The sequence below is a fragment of the Vigna unguiculata genome, chromosome 11 (genome assembly GCF_037176805.1).
Source record: "Vigna unguiculata cultivar grain cowpea cultivar isolate G323 ecotype 2 chromosome 11, ASM3717680v1, whole genome shotgun sequence".
In the NCBI taxonomy this organism is placed as follows: Eukaryota; Viridiplantae; Streptophyta; class Magnoliopsida; order Fabales; family Fabaceae; genus Vigna; species Vigna unguiculata.
This window is the reverse complement of record NC_140802.1, coordinates 33,831,103-33,847,397: the sequence shown is the minus strand read 5'-3', so window position 1 is coordinate 33,847,397 and position 16,295 is coordinate 33,831,103. Positions and strand designations below refer to the sequence as shown.

At 28.9% G+C, this 16,295-nt stretch overlaps 2 protein-coding genes across 4 annotated transcripts; one reads left to right on the top strand and one right to left on the bottom strand.

Annotated features, from left to right (window-relative positions):
- Window positions 1–2: 2 nt before the first annotated feature.
- On the bottom strand, window positions 3–3,449 carry LOC114168798 (transcription factor TCP4-like). 3 transcript variants are annotated; one of them, XR_014986111.1, is made up of 3 exons: window positions 963–3,449; window positions 483–593; window positions 3–259 (listed from the first exon to the last, which is right to left on the bottom strand). XR_014986111.1 is itself a non-coding variant. In XM_028053752.2 (3 exons), exon 2 carries the CDS (start codon window positions 1,956–1,958, stop codon window positions 1,005–1,007), a length of 954 nt encoding a protein of 317 aa, XP_027909553.2. In that variant the 5' UTR covers window positions 1,959–2,387; window positions 2,507–3,449; the 3' UTR covers window positions 291–593; window positions 963–1,004. The 3 variants fall into 3 exon arrangements, 2 of the variants coding, with proteins under 2 accessions (XP_027909553.2, XP_027909554.2); XM_028053752.2 differs by lacking the exon at window positions 3–259 and having other exon boundaries at window positions 291–593; window positions 963–2,387; window positions 2,507–3,449; XM_028053753.2 differs by lacking the exon at window positions 3–259 and having other exon boundaries at window positions 291–593; window positions 963–2,387; window positions 2,782–3,449.
- Window positions 3,450–14,387: 10,938 nt separating this feature from the next.
- Window positions 14,388–16,173, top strand: LOC114170079 (GTPase-activating protein gyp1-like). Its single transcript, XM_028055560.2, has 4 exons — window positions 14,388–14,631; window positions 14,973–15,058; window positions 15,259–15,360; window positions 15,907–16,173. The coding sequence occupies exons 1-4, from the start codon at window positions 14,472–14,474 to the stop codon at window positions 16,066–16,068; spliced, it is 510 nt and encodes a 169-aa protein (XP_027911361.1). The 5' UTR covers window positions 14,388–14,471; the 3' UTR covers window positions 16,069–16,173.
- The last annotated feature ends 122 nt before the right edge of the window (window positions 16,174–16,295 follow it).

Genomic DNA, 16,295 nt, shown 5'->3' with positions numbered 1-16,295 from the left:
AGTTTCATGAAACTGCTGAAACTATTCCACAAATCTCATTAAATGCAAAGGGGTGTCAGCCCTTTACGTCAGAAACAAAAACAAATAATGTGCATACATTATGGAATTTCTAGTTTTCAATGACAGTACTATTGAGTGAACTTGAAGCTGACAAACAAATACACTGTTACTGACCATATGGTTTAAGGAAATGTTTGACTTCCAAAATGTTCCTTTAGGGTCGTACTTGAAGGGCAAGGAAAAGGGAAGCCATCTCTTCCTATTACAGGGAAGAATAAGTCCAAATCAGATTCTGTTTATTTGGATGTGGTTTTGCCAAGAATGGACATGGATCTTCTGATTTTCATTAGATATCAGATGAAATATGTTATTCTCAGAATTCACAATACAGGAAGGACTATAACCACCAAATTCAGTTCAAGGACATTTTCATCAATGTAAATTATACATATAGATTGCAGGGTAAAATTAAGGGAACTCACATTAAATTTAAAACCAAAAAGGAAAGTCAAATTGAAAGGAAATCTTTGTAGATCATAACAATGTGCCTAAATAATCTTCACTCGGTTCCAAAATCTGGTAGAGAAACATTCCTGCATGTAATGAGATGCATGAGAGAAAACTCAAAAAAAATGTCGCACTAAATAAATAAAAAAATGCAAGAGAGAAATTTAACAAGGAGTGGTTAATTGAAGAGGGGGATAAATAGCTTTGTTGCTTGGATTGAAGCTTTGCATGTGCTATTGCTTCGCCTAGTTTATAATATTTGTTCCATAAAAGGCAGATTATGACAACTGTGCTAATATTATCAGGAACAATACTAAATCTTCTTTCAACATATTCCTAATAATCCTTCTTCTTCATTTGCATAGTAAGTATTAAATGTGTTTTCATTTAGTATTTTCTTTATAAAGTAGTAGATTGTAAGAGGAGATAACATTACTCTATTATGAGTAGAATACCTGATATGAAGACCACAGCATTGTTCAGTTCTTGTTGTGGGTTCAGTGGATAGAACTAGGAGAAGAAGATGGCCTATTGGAAGCAACTCCATGGTTCTCTTCCACACTTTGAATTCTATCTGGAATGCAGAACCCGGCTAACCCATCAGAGACAAACCTGCTGCCAAAGATGGAAGGTTGGTGAACTGGCTGGGGCCTCTGATGCTCAGAGGAAGTCACCGGAAATGAAAAACTGGACTGAAGGGTCTCACTTTGGGCATAAGCTGAAGCAGAACCTTGGCCTAGAAATGGGTGTGAGTTGAGAAAGAACCCCATTCTGCTCACATGATCCCCGGTTGTTGCTTCATTGTTCCAAGTCACAGTTCTTTGATAATGGTTCTCAAACGCAACTGGGGTTGAGCCAGCAAAAAGGGTTTGGATTTGGTGTTCATTTGAAGGAGGTGCTTGATTTGCACCTTGTTGAGATGGCCAATTAATAAGGCCAGGGTGGTCTTGGAAACAGTGGAGAGATAGGCCAAGATCTTCCGAGGAGTTGTTGGTTTGAAAATTGATGGGGTCAGTGTCAACATGGGTAGAAATAAAGGCCCCCAGTTGCCTCTGGAGCTGAAAGTTGTAGCCACAAGACTCTGACTGTTGTTGTTGATGATGATGATGTTCTTCTTGTTGTTGTTCAACGGCCACGATTCCACTTGATCCTGCAGCATCATTCTGCTTTTCCTCATCATGAGTAGGTGGATGCCATGGAGGAAGCTCAGCAAGCTTGTCAATGGAAGACTTTGCCTTCTTGATGAGCCAGTCCACAGCCTTGCTTGGTCTGTCATAGCCAAGTCTGTCTTGAACGTCATAGAACTCAATGGCTGTGTGTGCTGAGAGTCTAACCCGGCGATCACGAGGCCCTTTGGAAGTATACACCTTGCTGTGCCGATCTTTTCTTCCCGTGGACCTAACAATGTGTCCTCCTTCCACTTGAACAATATCTCCTACACTGCTCCTCATGACCCTTGTCAATGTTCCTCCTCTATTATGCTTCGAGTGCTTTGTGGCTTGGTTCAAAGTAGATGCTTCTATTCTGTAGGAACTTCTTGCTATGCCTTCAACATATCCAGGTTGGTTTTGAGATGTGTGTGTGCTGATCAAGTTTTGTTGTTGTGAGTCATGTGGACTTGGTGGTTGATACTGATTCCCACTGAAATCCAGTTTTTTTGCTTTTCAATATCTCTCCTTTTTCTCTTCCTATATGCGGCTCTATTATTATTTTTTCTTGTAAGGGTTTGTTTTCTCATAGGTTTTCCTTAGGCAGACACGCTTTGTTTTGCTTGCTGTTGCTCTTAACTATAGTTGCCTGTAGTCCTTCATCTGCTGCGGCTGCCCACAGGCTTTGAATTGTGACAATTCTGCCACTGTGCTGGTCCCAAAAGCCCACACCTGCAATTGCAATCTTTCAGATTCCTTTACCCACTCACAAAGCCATATGAATGAATACATACAAACAAAAAGCTTAATTACTCATGCTTCTTCATGTGACCTACGGTAATCTTATCTACCTTCTCTTCTTCTACAGAGAGTAAAAGGACCGGGTAAATCAGTAGATTTGTGATAAGTTAACTGATGACATCTACATGGGAACTCAAATCTTGGAGAAGAAATAACATGCAGCAGTTTTTTGTTTTTTTTTCAATTGTACTAGGAGGGTAAAAGCACAAACTACTAAAACATTCAAGTATTGATTTATTCAACTTTGAGGAGAGGGTATATCACATGGCTCAAAAGGTTTGCAGCAAAGAATTGATGGACAGAGAGTGAGAGGGGAAAAAGGTACCTTGGCCTATTGAAAAAGCTTGCGGATGCTTCTGCAAAGCGTGGCAGGGTGAGGTCAGAGAAGAAATTAAAGATCTTTTGGTAGTTTGTAGCCCCACAAACGCAAATGTTAAGAAACCATGTCACTATGCTCTCTTGCAGTTATATATAATATATATCTCTTTGGATCTCACCTTCTCTTTTTCAGTCAATCGGGTATTTTCAAGAGTCAAAAACTAAACAGATTCAACATGCATTATTTCATACACATAATCTGCACTACACTTCACATACTTTAAGGGTGCGGTTATCCATCAATCATTCCAGACGATAATGATACCTCAACTTTCTCTTCTAATGCACGTACCCTTTAACCTATATGGTAACTGTAATAACCCCACGTTGCTAGTGATGAGCTATGATTATCAAGCTCATGAATGATACACATGTAACTATCAATGGCCATCTCTTCCACCCACGCTTTTTGAAGGCTTTGATCATGACATGTAACATTTTGTTGCTTCCTTTTCCTCTATGTTAAGAAATGAGTGGTTCCTCTAAAACAACTCCATGCACCCTCTTCTCCCCTATTATGCACTCTCATCTCATTTTTATGATCAAGTTCTTCTTCAAAATTTTCTACCAACTCAATTCATGCTTCCTACAAGAGAGGAAAATTTTGCTTCTAATAGCTCTTTCAAACCCATTTTCAAATAGGTCGCATGCATTGATTTAACCAGCCTGATGGTTCCTTTTTTGGCTGTAGGGAAAGAAACAAAAGGTAAGGAACAGCAAAAGAGAGAACATAGTAACAAATTATGAAAACTTTCTCCATATTCATATATATTCACTGCATAATTTAATGCAAAATTTTCATCTCTCACTTATTTACTTCCATATCTCCCTCACCAGATTCTTTATTATTTTTTTTGTACTATTATATGCTGTTTTTAATATATTTTAAAAATCAGTTTCAATTAATATATTTTAAATATACAACAAAGAGACAACACAAAAGTTTAATAAAGAATTCAAATTCTATATCTCCTAAATAATCTTGAAGGTTGAAGGAACTTAACATTATATTACCATTTAATAGCCTTCTTATAAGCCAAGATTAAACATCTGATTTTCTTAACTTTGATTAAGGAGTGGTAGAATTCTTGATGTTTGTAAAGTTTTGTTTGAAGAAAATATAAATATAAAATATGTATTATTTTATTTTGAAAAGTATTTACCATTCAAAACTAAAACATTATATTTCATGTTTTCTTATAGACGAGCCTAAAGATTGATCTATAAAAGGATTTTTACCAAGTTAATTTTAGTAAAGTGAAAGGAAAATTGAACTCACCTTTTTAGAAAAGATTAAATTTTACTCTAGATATTTTATCACTTTTAGATGAACACGCGTTATCTCTTATTTTATTTCAAACAATATTGTGTAAATACTTAAAACAATCATCTAGGTTTATTCTATTCCAAACTGTACACGACACCCCCAAAAGCCACATGGGATGACTAAGTGATATTCTTTTCACATTCTTACAAAACATTCATATTGATATTTGGCAAAAGCACCAAGATAGTTCAATTTTTTGTGTATTTTCTTTTTAAAATTATTTAAACTTAACAGATTTTAAAAAATTATAAAAATAAATAAATTATATTATTTGATACAATTTTATTATAAAATATTCATATCAACGTGATATAACTTTTAACTAAATTTATATCACAAATACTAACACAATTTTTTATAATAAAATTAAATTCGTATAATTTATTCATTTTCATGATATTTTTAAATTTATCTCATTTTAGTAATTTTTTAAGTTTGAAAAGAAAATACACCTTGATGATAACATTACTTTTACAGAAGTAATAAATATACTTGTATTAGAAATTACAATAAAGTGTATTGGGTTAGTATGTGAAATAATGTCACTTATCAATATTCTTTTATTTATATTTTATTTTTATTCCTACCCTAGGCATTGTTTACTTCAAGGTATTTATTGCTCACATGTTCACATGGAAGGGAGAACACCCATTTGGAGATACACCTGTTCACTTGTGTGGATTGGAGAGAGGGAGAAAGAAGTAATAAGAAGATTCCTTCATTTTACCATTATCTTTCATGAACATAGATTTGAAGGTGATACAAGTAAGATTATAATTATGTCCTCACTTCATTTTTCGTTTCTTTAATTCAATTTAATTCAGGAGCATCTTTTCTTGGTGCTGTACATTTGAAATAGCCAATCCAACATAAAGATACCTGAACTGAACAGGGAAGATGCCTGACATTTATCTGTTCAATTGTGTGATGAAAAAAATTTACTTTTCTTTCACACAATATGTGTATTTTTTTTCACACTATATGTTATTATGATTACTTTATCATTTACTTATATATATATATATATATATATATATATATATATATATATATATATATATATATATATATTACAATGTGATTATTATCTTCACAATTTTATATATATTAATGACACAAATTATGTATATTAATTTCAAATGCTGCACATTTGAAATAGCCACTCCAACGCAAGGATTCCTGAACTGAACAGTGAAGATGCCTGACATTTATTTGCTAAATTGTGTGATGAAAAAAAATTCACAAATTCATATTTTTTTCACACAATATGTTGTTATGACTACTTTATCATTCACTTTTATATCTACTATAACGTGCTTATTATCTTCACAATTTTATGTATATTAATGACGCAAATCATGTATATTAATTTCAAATGTTGCACATTTGAAATAGTCCCTCTAACATAAAGATTTCTGAACTGAACAGTGAAGATGTCTTACATTTATTTGCTAAATTGTGTGATGAAAAAAATTCACAAATTCATTTTTTTTTTCACACAATATGTTATGACTACTTTATCATTCACTTTTATATATATTGATAAAGATATTATATATCTCCTGTTTTTATTTATATTGATAGAAATATCATATATTTGATTCTCTTCTATTATTATCAAATATTCTTTTTTATTTGGTTTTTATTTTTCCCTCTATATGATGTAACATTATACTCTATATATTGAACAAAGGTTCTAATAAATAAATAAGCAAGTAAGCTCTCTTTGAGTGATTTTTCACTCAAACTTTTCTTATGCGTTTTTTGTACGCATCCTTTTTTTTTTTCTTTCTCTCATGGCTTACACATGTCTAACATGGTATCAGAGTCAAGTTAAAGCCTATTCCAGCGAACTTTCTTGGACATTTCACCCGATATCGGGTCGCTAACGGATCACCCACTAATTTCTTGCTCACGCACGAGATGAATATACCTCGGCGTGAGGAGGTGTGTTGGAAGTCCCACATCGACTAGAGATAAGGCTAATTCATAATATATGAGGTGCAAACCTCATCTTACAAGCCGGTTTTGGGATTGAGTTATGCTTAAAACCCACTTCTAACATGGTATCATGGCTTACAATGTGTTTATTATCTTCACAATTTTATGTATACTAATGACCCAAATTATGTATATTAATTTCAAATGTTGTACATTTGAAATAGGCACTCCAATACAAAGATTCCTGAACTGAACAGTGAAGATGTCTGACATTTATTTGCTAAATTGTGTGATGAAAAAATTCACAAATTCACATTTTTTTTCACACAATATGTTGTTCTGACTACTTTATCATTCACTTTTATATATACTACAATGTGTTTATTATCTTCACAATTTTATATATATTAATGACCCAAATTATGTATATTAATTTCAAATATTGTTCATTTGGAATAGTCACCCCAACACAAAGATTCTTGAATTGAATAGTGAAGATGCCTGACATTTATTTGCTAAATTGTGTGATGAAAAAAATTCACAAATTCACTTTTTTTTCACACTTGTTATGACTACTTTATCATTCACTTTTATATCTACTACAATGTGCTTATTATCTTCACAATTTTATGTATATTAATGACGCAAATCATTATTAATAATGTTGCATAATTATGATAATAATATAAAAATATGATTTTTAAAATTATTTTTACAATAATAATTAATACCCAAAATTTTAAAATTGTTATAAAAAAAATAAAAGTTGAAAAATTAATTATTAATTATTAATTATTTTATTAAAATATTTTTTTAATTTAAATATGTTATTTTAATTTATTCATTTTATTGTTTTTTTATAAAATAAATCTAACTCATCTAATTATAATTAAATTACTATCAAAATCAAGGACACTTTGATAATCTTGTTTTTCTTTTTATTAAACTTAATTTTTAATTTATCACATCAATTAAATCACTCACAAACTTTGAGAAACTTTACTTCTAACTACTTCTAAATTCACTCACTTTCATCTCTAAATTCCTTCAAGTGAAAAACACAAATCTCACTCTTAAATCCACTCAAATTCATCATCTTCCTCTCCTTCAAATCGGTATTGACAAGTAAATACACCCTAAGAATAACAACATCGTATTTATTTAAATGTGAAACTAGTTAATAACCAATTAATTTAAAAGTTGAGTTGAAAAGAAATATATATAGTTGGAATTATTTCTAGTATTTTCTTATTTATTTTTCATTAAAGTTAATAAAAGTCGTATATATTTCTTTAGTACTATTTTTGTTTGTGTTTTAGTCTCTTTAATGTTTGAAGTTTGTAGTTAGGCTTTTAAACTCATACAATAATTTAGTTAACTTCTAAGACATGAACAAAGCAAATGGAGGACAAACACATAACCGAAATGTCAAACATTAACCATGAGACGTTGGTTTTTCGGACATAATTTTTATTTAACATAAATTAATAATTTAGTTTAATATATTAATATATTATTTACATATTCTTTTATATATATAGTGTGCAATGATTATTTCTTTAGAGAGGAGCAAAGGGTGGGGATATATCAATGAGAAAGAAGTTAGTGTAGATGGATGGTGACAAGTGGAATCTAAGAAGAAAAATGTTGACCAGTAAAACCTATTGATTTTCAGTTTTCTCTTGAATATTCATGCATGCCTTTCAATTTTTGTTATGTCTATTAATTTTTATCTTATTTCTGTTTATTAGTTATATATTTATATAGCAAGAGGAGATTCCTAATTTTGGAACTCAACTTTTTATAAAAATTTCATCAATCATAAATATTGTACCACAAATTTAGACTTAATGTTTTTGACTTTGAATCATAAATATATTATGTATACAACACACCTTTGCTAAATAATCAGAAGAAGAGTTTTGTTATTCATAATAGAACTTAAACATGATTGCCTATATAAAAAAAATAGATGTAAATGGTAGTAACCTAACCATGTACAGTGCAAGCTAGTGAATAATGGTAAAACTAGCATGTGATCAATACTAGTCTCTATAATTTGTTAATTTATTTGTCACAGAATTTAATAGTGCATTATTTAATACATTTTATTATTATTATTATTATTATTAGCTGCAAAGACATAGGAATGACCTGTGTTTGATTTTTTAATTTTTATAGAAATTTGAGTAAAGATCAATAATATTTATTTTTAGAATGTGTAATTATTTTTTAAAATATTTGTTAAATAAAATAATTATTAAAGAAGTTTTAGTATAACGATTAAACGTAAACTATTTATAAAATTTTAAAATAATAAGTAAAATTGAAAAAACAAATTATGTTCACAAAAGAGGCTTTTAAATAATTGTTAAAGACAAAAGAGGTTTTCAGAATAATTAAAAGTAAATTATTTATAAAATAATTAATTTTGAAAATAATAATTAAGAATAAAACTAAAAAAATAAATGTGAACATAAAAAAATCCACCTGATATATTATTATTATTATTATTATTATTATTATTATTATTATTATTACATACAGTCTATTAAAAGATAACATCTTTTGAAATATATTAGATACAATAATAATATTAAATTATAATTTAAATGTAGTGATAAAATTTAATGATATTATCTTAATAAATTTAAAAATAAAAAATTTGTGTTTATATTAAAAAAATTCCTTATTAACAATTAATTTTATTGACAAAAAGATATTAATCATTATAGTGACCTTTAAATATCAATTTATAAAATTAAAAGTTATTATTTACTAAAATAATCATTATTATGAATAAAAAGTTATAATTGGTCACTAATTAGTTAGAAACTACTTTAGAAACTAATTTATCCTAATTTATTTGGTAAAAACTAATAAAAGATATTTAATACAAAAAATGTTTCTAACATATTGCAATGAATGATTGAAAATATTTTCTTCAAATAAATTAGTAACTTAATTTCATTTTTGCGCAAAGAAAAAATATATAGAGATATTGGATATAATTTAGTTTTACATTTACTTGCTTGTGAAAAAGTAAAAATTGAAAAGTTTTCTTGTACTAGTAAAATTTTGGAGCTTATAGATTATATATTTTTATCTATAAATAGATTTGGTAAAATTAGGAAATTGTCAAATCACATAAATTTCGTCGAGTGGTCTATATAGACCATGCATAAATTTTATTTATTAGTATTAGAAATGATAAGTAACGTATATAAAGTGTTTTTTTAGTAGTAATAATGACTAAGTGAAGAAAAAAGAGAGCTATACTATAGTAACAAGACATTGGTTAACATAACATTTTTTTTTATTACATTCATTTTAATACAAATCATAAAATTAGGACAAAAATTCATTAAATATAACGTGAAATTCAATAAATTTTATCATTAAAAATAAATTTTAATCAATAAAGTATATTAAAAAGAAAACAAGAAAATGTGTTTTTAATATCTTTTTCATATTGATGTCTCGCATAATTTCAAGAGAATGATAATTAATAATGTATTTTTTTACTTTATTAAAAATATAATTCTGTAAAGCAGTTTTTCACACAACATTTTAATTAGGCTAGATTAACTTTCATAAAAGTAGTGCAAAATTTAGATAAATAAGTCAAGTTTAGTTGCTGTATATATAAATCATTATTTAATGTATTTATTCTTCTGCATATACATTGTATCTACAATGTGATTGTTATTTTGTTATGGTCTTTTATGTGAACAAATATCAATGAAGTTAATTAATATATAAGGCTATGATTGTGATTATGATAGGTTGGGATGACTTTGAAAATCTTGATTTAGAGCTAGAATTATGTTAGCAAATATTATTATAAAAGCGAGTATGGTTTAGGTCGAAACATATTTTCTAATCCAAAATCTTAAAATATTTTGTGAATTTTTTCATTTTTATAAAGTATTCAATTTTTTTTATATTTAAATTTAGACTTACAATTAAATTAGAACAAATAGTTAGGAGTTGGAAAGGTAAATATTAATGTTAAATTAATAATCAACATCGAATTTTGTTTTTTTTCTAGAACCCTTAATTCTTTCTCTTTATTGTTTGAAAAAATATTTGTTTTATTAGGTTCATTAAAAAAATCATAAAAACTTAACATTAATAAAATATTTTTTGGTGATAAAATATTATTAATAAAAATTATAATATTTATTTTAACTAAATTTAAAAATCTTAAAAGCAATTAAAATTCTAAGAAAACTCTTTATAAAAGTTAGTTGAATATGATAATATTTTTATATTTGAAAAAGTTATTTATTTAAAAAATAATAATAAATTACTTGATAAGTTGTAGTTGTATATGTGTGGTAACAACTAACACACATGTCACTTATTTTCCCTATGTGATAATGTTTAAGTAAATATATAATTGACATGAGTAAAACTCAAACAAAATTGTATATATATTACATTAGTACTAATTAGTTTTTTACCATTAAATTAAAAATGAAATTGATAGGTTATTTTTATGGCTCTTCCATTTGTTTATGATTTTGTTGTCCTTTGGTGATTGATAACTTTAATGTGAATGGTAATAATTAGAAAATTACATGAGAAAAAGTTAAATGCAGGTTCCTTTAGAACTAAGTCAATTCACATGATCTGACTAGAATGATGAGCATGATGAAGATGAAGAGAAAAAGTTGGATAAGACATATGGTACACACAACATGCCAAAGCAACACAAACACTTTTTTTTTTCTTGTCCTTTTTCAATTTGGTTACTTTTATTTTTTACTTTAATTATTCTTTCTCTTTATTTCCTAGCACGCTTCTTAGTTAATTTTAAAATCATCAATGCTACAAATTTAAAATAAAAAGTATGTTATATATATATATATATATATATATATATTTATATATATATATATATTTATATATACACACACAAAGTTTTAGCTTTCAAGAAATTAATAATCTTTAATTTGAAATTTAAAAAAATTAGAATCAATAATAATAAATAACTAAAATTGTGTTAGTTGATGCTAAAGATAAATTTAGAATTTAATTTACAAACTAATTATAAATTTTAATTTATAATATAAAATAATTTAGATACTAATAATTATTTGTAATTTATAAAATAGTATCTTACTTAATCAATATAATAATTAATTATTTTAGTTTTTAAAATTAATTACTATTTAATATTTTTTTCATATATTTATACAGAAATGAAGTCATAATGGTTCAGAAAATTAATGAGTTAAAATTAATTTTTATGTATTTTTCAAAGTTAAAACTGGTTTATACAAGTTTAAAGAATAACAATTAGTTTTTTTTTGTTACATTATTTTGACGTTTTTTTACACGCCTAAGCTAAATATATAACATGTATTTTCTTTCACTCTACCTAATCCTAACCTACACCTTGATCATTATTAATTTTTATTATTTGGTAATTAATAATGTTCATTAATACTAGAGAGGCCATTTTGACATTTAGAAAATGTAGCTCGGCTATAGGTTTTGATTATAATGTCATTAAATAAACAGCTCCTTCTAATTAACTAGAGTTTAATTTGACAATGAATTAGGTTTACATAGAATAAATGGATGAAGTGTATCAATAAGAAATTAATGTAATGAACATATATAGATAAAACATATTTTAAAAGTATTATATGAATAATTAAAAACAGACTATTTGTCTTTAAATTATGGAAGAGAATTTTTAATATAAATTTATAATTCTTTTGTAAATTTATGATTGATTATAAATTCTCACTTTACTTAAATCAAAAGCTAAAATTAATTGTATACATTCCTTTATTTAAATCTATAAAACTGCGTTTATAAACAGTTGTGAAACTTATACATGGACACCAACTAACAAATTTATTTTTTATTTGGACAGATTAGATTATTCGGAAATTAGTTTTACCTCTCTCTCTATATATATATACCCTTTCGTTTTTAGAAAGAATAAACTAATAAATTATGTTTTATCTGTATTTTATAAAATTTATATTTTCAACTTATTTCTTATTGACAAGCAAATGGGAATAAGTTAAACCCATTAATATTTGTTATTTTTCACCGTTCTTTGTTTAAGAATAAGTACTCTCATTTTAGTAACTTAAAACTAATAAAATAAAATATTTCATTATATTATTTAAAACAATAATAAAATATATTAATATAGTCTTACAAATGATGAAACTATAAAATATAACACTAATATAAATAAACTAAAATCAATAAAGCTTTATACAAAAACTAACCACTACTAAAGTTTTCTGAGACCTTTCACTATTTTAAATTATGACTCCTCATCCTTCAGGGGTGTCTGTAAACCTGCATTTTCATATGCTCACACCAATATGGTGATCATTATAAATGAAAGAGACAAACAAACACAAAGCACACAAACAGTGAACTAGTGTACAAAAAAATTAACCTAAACATGGATAAAGTACAAGAATGTATATGTACACAAAATAGATAACTTAAACTCAATTATCCGGATACATGCCAATGACGTAGGTCTCACTAGAGGTGTGCACTTGTGGTGGTTTTGAGGCTCTACAGAGCCTAGCTTCAAGGGATTATATCACCCAACCACACAAAAGGTTAATTTCCTTCGCGCTTAGGACCAAAGAAGTCTAGTGACTATGACCTCCTACAAATTTCACCACATAACTCATACTACTCTATTTGAGTGTGAATGGTTATTAGAGTATCAAGATACCTCCTTAGTGACATACATACATAAATGCATACACTAAACTCACCACCACAAAGAATTTCTTCTTGAAATTCCTTAAACTCCATCCTCATACATGTCCACAACAATATTTTCACATCAATACTCTAACCATCAAAGCCATGGATATCGATGACATCAATCATCAGAATCACAAGGAAAACAATTAAAAAGATAACAAAACCAGCAAAGGGTTGGCGCTCAGAGGTGGTGCTCAACGCCAATCATTTTGCAAATTTGCCGCTAATGACCCCCTTTTGGTGCTCAGTAGTAGAGTGGTCTCAAGCAGTGGCACTCAACCGTGATATTCTCCACTCAATGCTTTGGAACAAACCCAAAATCTGAATTTTTGCGAATGGAATAGGGCTCAGCACTCCCTAGGCGTTGCTTAATGGCATGACAACACAACATTGAATGAGAAAACTAAATTTGTCCTATTAATCAAATGGGATACTTCCACCTTTGGGTTTTTGGTTCAAAATAGTTTTGAATGTCTTGAGACTTGTACCAATTTGCCCAATTGTTTTGATTCTAAATTTGTCGTTCAAACACCAACAACAATTTCAATCAAACCTAACCATTTTAACACCCATTTATCACCAAATTCATAAATACACAACAAAACAGATCCAGCAGCAAAAACATAGCGTAAACATTACATGCAACAACCCAAATTATCAATTCATGAATCAACCACCTATTGTGTACCATAATGACACTACCTAACCACATTTTTCACATGCAATCAAACAATTTAGCAAAAAAACAATTATAACATATAATTTGAACGACAATCTAGCTTCCTTTACTTGACCAAGCAACCCATACGACTCTAACCAGCGAAACTCCTCTCAATTTGCAAGATGTTCTATCTACTCATTGAAACATCATAAGAATTATCAGATAAAAATTGTTATGACTATTAATTAATAGAGACTTATATTGATGACTAAAAAGACGCATGGAAGTGAAAGAAGACTCATATAAGACAGAAAATAGAAATAGACCAAGAAAAAGGACCAAAATTCATCTTATGCGAACGGTGAAACTAAGCAGTCCAATTTGAAGAGCTCGTCGTGAGGATCAATGTTATGGTCTCAGTTCTTTAATTAAGCGAGAAGAGAGGAATAACTCTAAAGAGAAGTCGAAGAACTTTAGAAATGTGGTTTCTAGAGAGATTGTGTTTTAAAATAATTAAACTCGCTTATAAAAAATATTTATACTAAACATTTTAATATTAAAATAATCGAATATCACTATCTTTAAACCACTATCAATTCTCAAATATCATTTCTAGGTCTTTACAAAGTCCGCAAGTATATTACATTATTTTAAAATATTAATTAGTATATCTTGCTAACTAACTCATTTTGAAAAGAAATAGGTGAAGGTAAATAAGGTGTCAAACTGAGCTAACTTGACTCACACGATTTGACTCATCATAGTTGAGTTATAATTGAGTCAGCTCATCTCAACTAGTAAAAAAAAATTGGTAACTTGGTTCGACCCACCACAAGTTGATGGGTTAGTGGGTTGACCAGGATATGTTCAGGGGATAAATGACCTTGTCACGCCATTTTTAGTTGTTTTCCTATCAGAATACCTAGAAGGGGCCATAGATAATTGGTCAATGTCTGGTTTATCTTCGGATCAAATCTCTAATGTAGAGGCCGACTGCTATTGGTGTTTGTCAAAGTTGCTTGATGGCATGCAAGACCATTATACATTTGCTCAACCAGGAATTCAAAGGCTTGTTTTTAAGTTGAAGGAATTGGTCAGGAGGATTGACGGTAACCTTTTCTCAGGACTGCTGTTTTTTCTTCAAGTAATAATTGCATGAACTTAAAGACTCCACTTTTGAATGTTTAGAAAAATATAACCACATTTGACTAATTATCCTGTCACTCTATGTTAATGCTCTCTCTTGTTTCACTTTGCAGTTATACCGAGAGAAAATAAGAATAAAATTGAAAGATAAAGCAAAATGAGTAAATAATGACTTGGTTTTTTGAACTGACTAATAAAATGAAACAAAATTTCTTTAAAAAGATAACTGACATTTGAAATGTGGAGTATATTATGATTCGAATATCTCAAATTGAATCCGATACTGAATTTTGAGTTCCACCAGATCCTGTTTCAAGCCATATGGAGGAGCAAGGACTGGAGTTTCTTCAATTTGCTTTCCGCTGGTTCAACTGTCTTCTAATTCGAGAGGTTTGCTTTCAACTCCTTTTTTTTTTCTCATAAAGTACGATAGTCTTTTCCCAAGAAGAAGTGCATGCATATTTTATAAATTGGCTGCACATCAAGCCTCAAGAACTGGTACATTTAGTCAGTAGAGAAATTCTAAACTACAAAAAGATAGGCATAATTTTATGCTTTTGTTGACTCTGATTTCTGATTTATGCAATTAGGTACCCTTCCATTTGGTCACACGTCTTTGGGACACGTATCTAGCTGAAGGAGATGCCTTACCAGACTTCCTTGTGTATATATTTGCCAGTTTTCTTCTAACGGTGAGTCAGCATACTTTGGCCTTTTCACCAATACAACTTATTTGAATTAAATTTCATCCTGTAGCGAAGAAACCGAGGGGTAGTATTTGTTGGTCCATTTCCCTCTTGTACATTGCAGTAGGTAATGGTAATTATGATTTTCATTTTTTTTTTGACAGAGTACACTTGTCTCTTGCACCACTTTTATGCTGTTAGAAATCCCTTTTTAGAGATGATTGTGTTATTTTAGAAATCTCTTGCTCCTCTTTTAAGCAGAAACACAATTGTGATCTATTATGTTTTCTTACTGTTATAATATAGTATAATCTTACGTTTTAGATGCTAGTTAAATAAATGTATTCTCTGGTTTCTGCTTTCACTTCAAAGCACACATTCTGGTTATGCTTTTCGCAAGTACGGTTTATTAGGTTGTTTATGTTTTCTATTTCTGTCACCATTTCTACCATAGCCGTTTTAGAATAAACGTATATTATCTGTTTTATCAGTAATATTGATTATGTGTTGTAGAGAATGAACATGGTCTAATCTCTATGACTGTTTTATCAGTGGTCAGAGCAGCTCCAGAGGCTTGATTTCCAAGAATTGGTTATGTTCCTTCAACACCTTCCAACAAAGAATTGGACGCACCAGGAGCTGGAGATGGTACTTTCTCGTGCGTTTATGTGGCACAGCATGTTCAACAGTTGTCCCAGCCATTTAGCTAACTGAGCAAGGAAGCAGTTGTGATTTTTCTGTATTTAGTCACTCAGTTTTCTGGTTCTTTCCTCACTTCACATCCCATCTTTTTCCCCTTTAGTGTGAGATGAACTAATTTTTTTAACCAATTTTTACCTGTATTTTGCCTTGTAATATCTTGTAAAGGAGAGACAAAATAATCAGAAGAGAGAGAGAAATGCTTTTTATTGTATTAATTTTTTTATATATGCATATTCTAG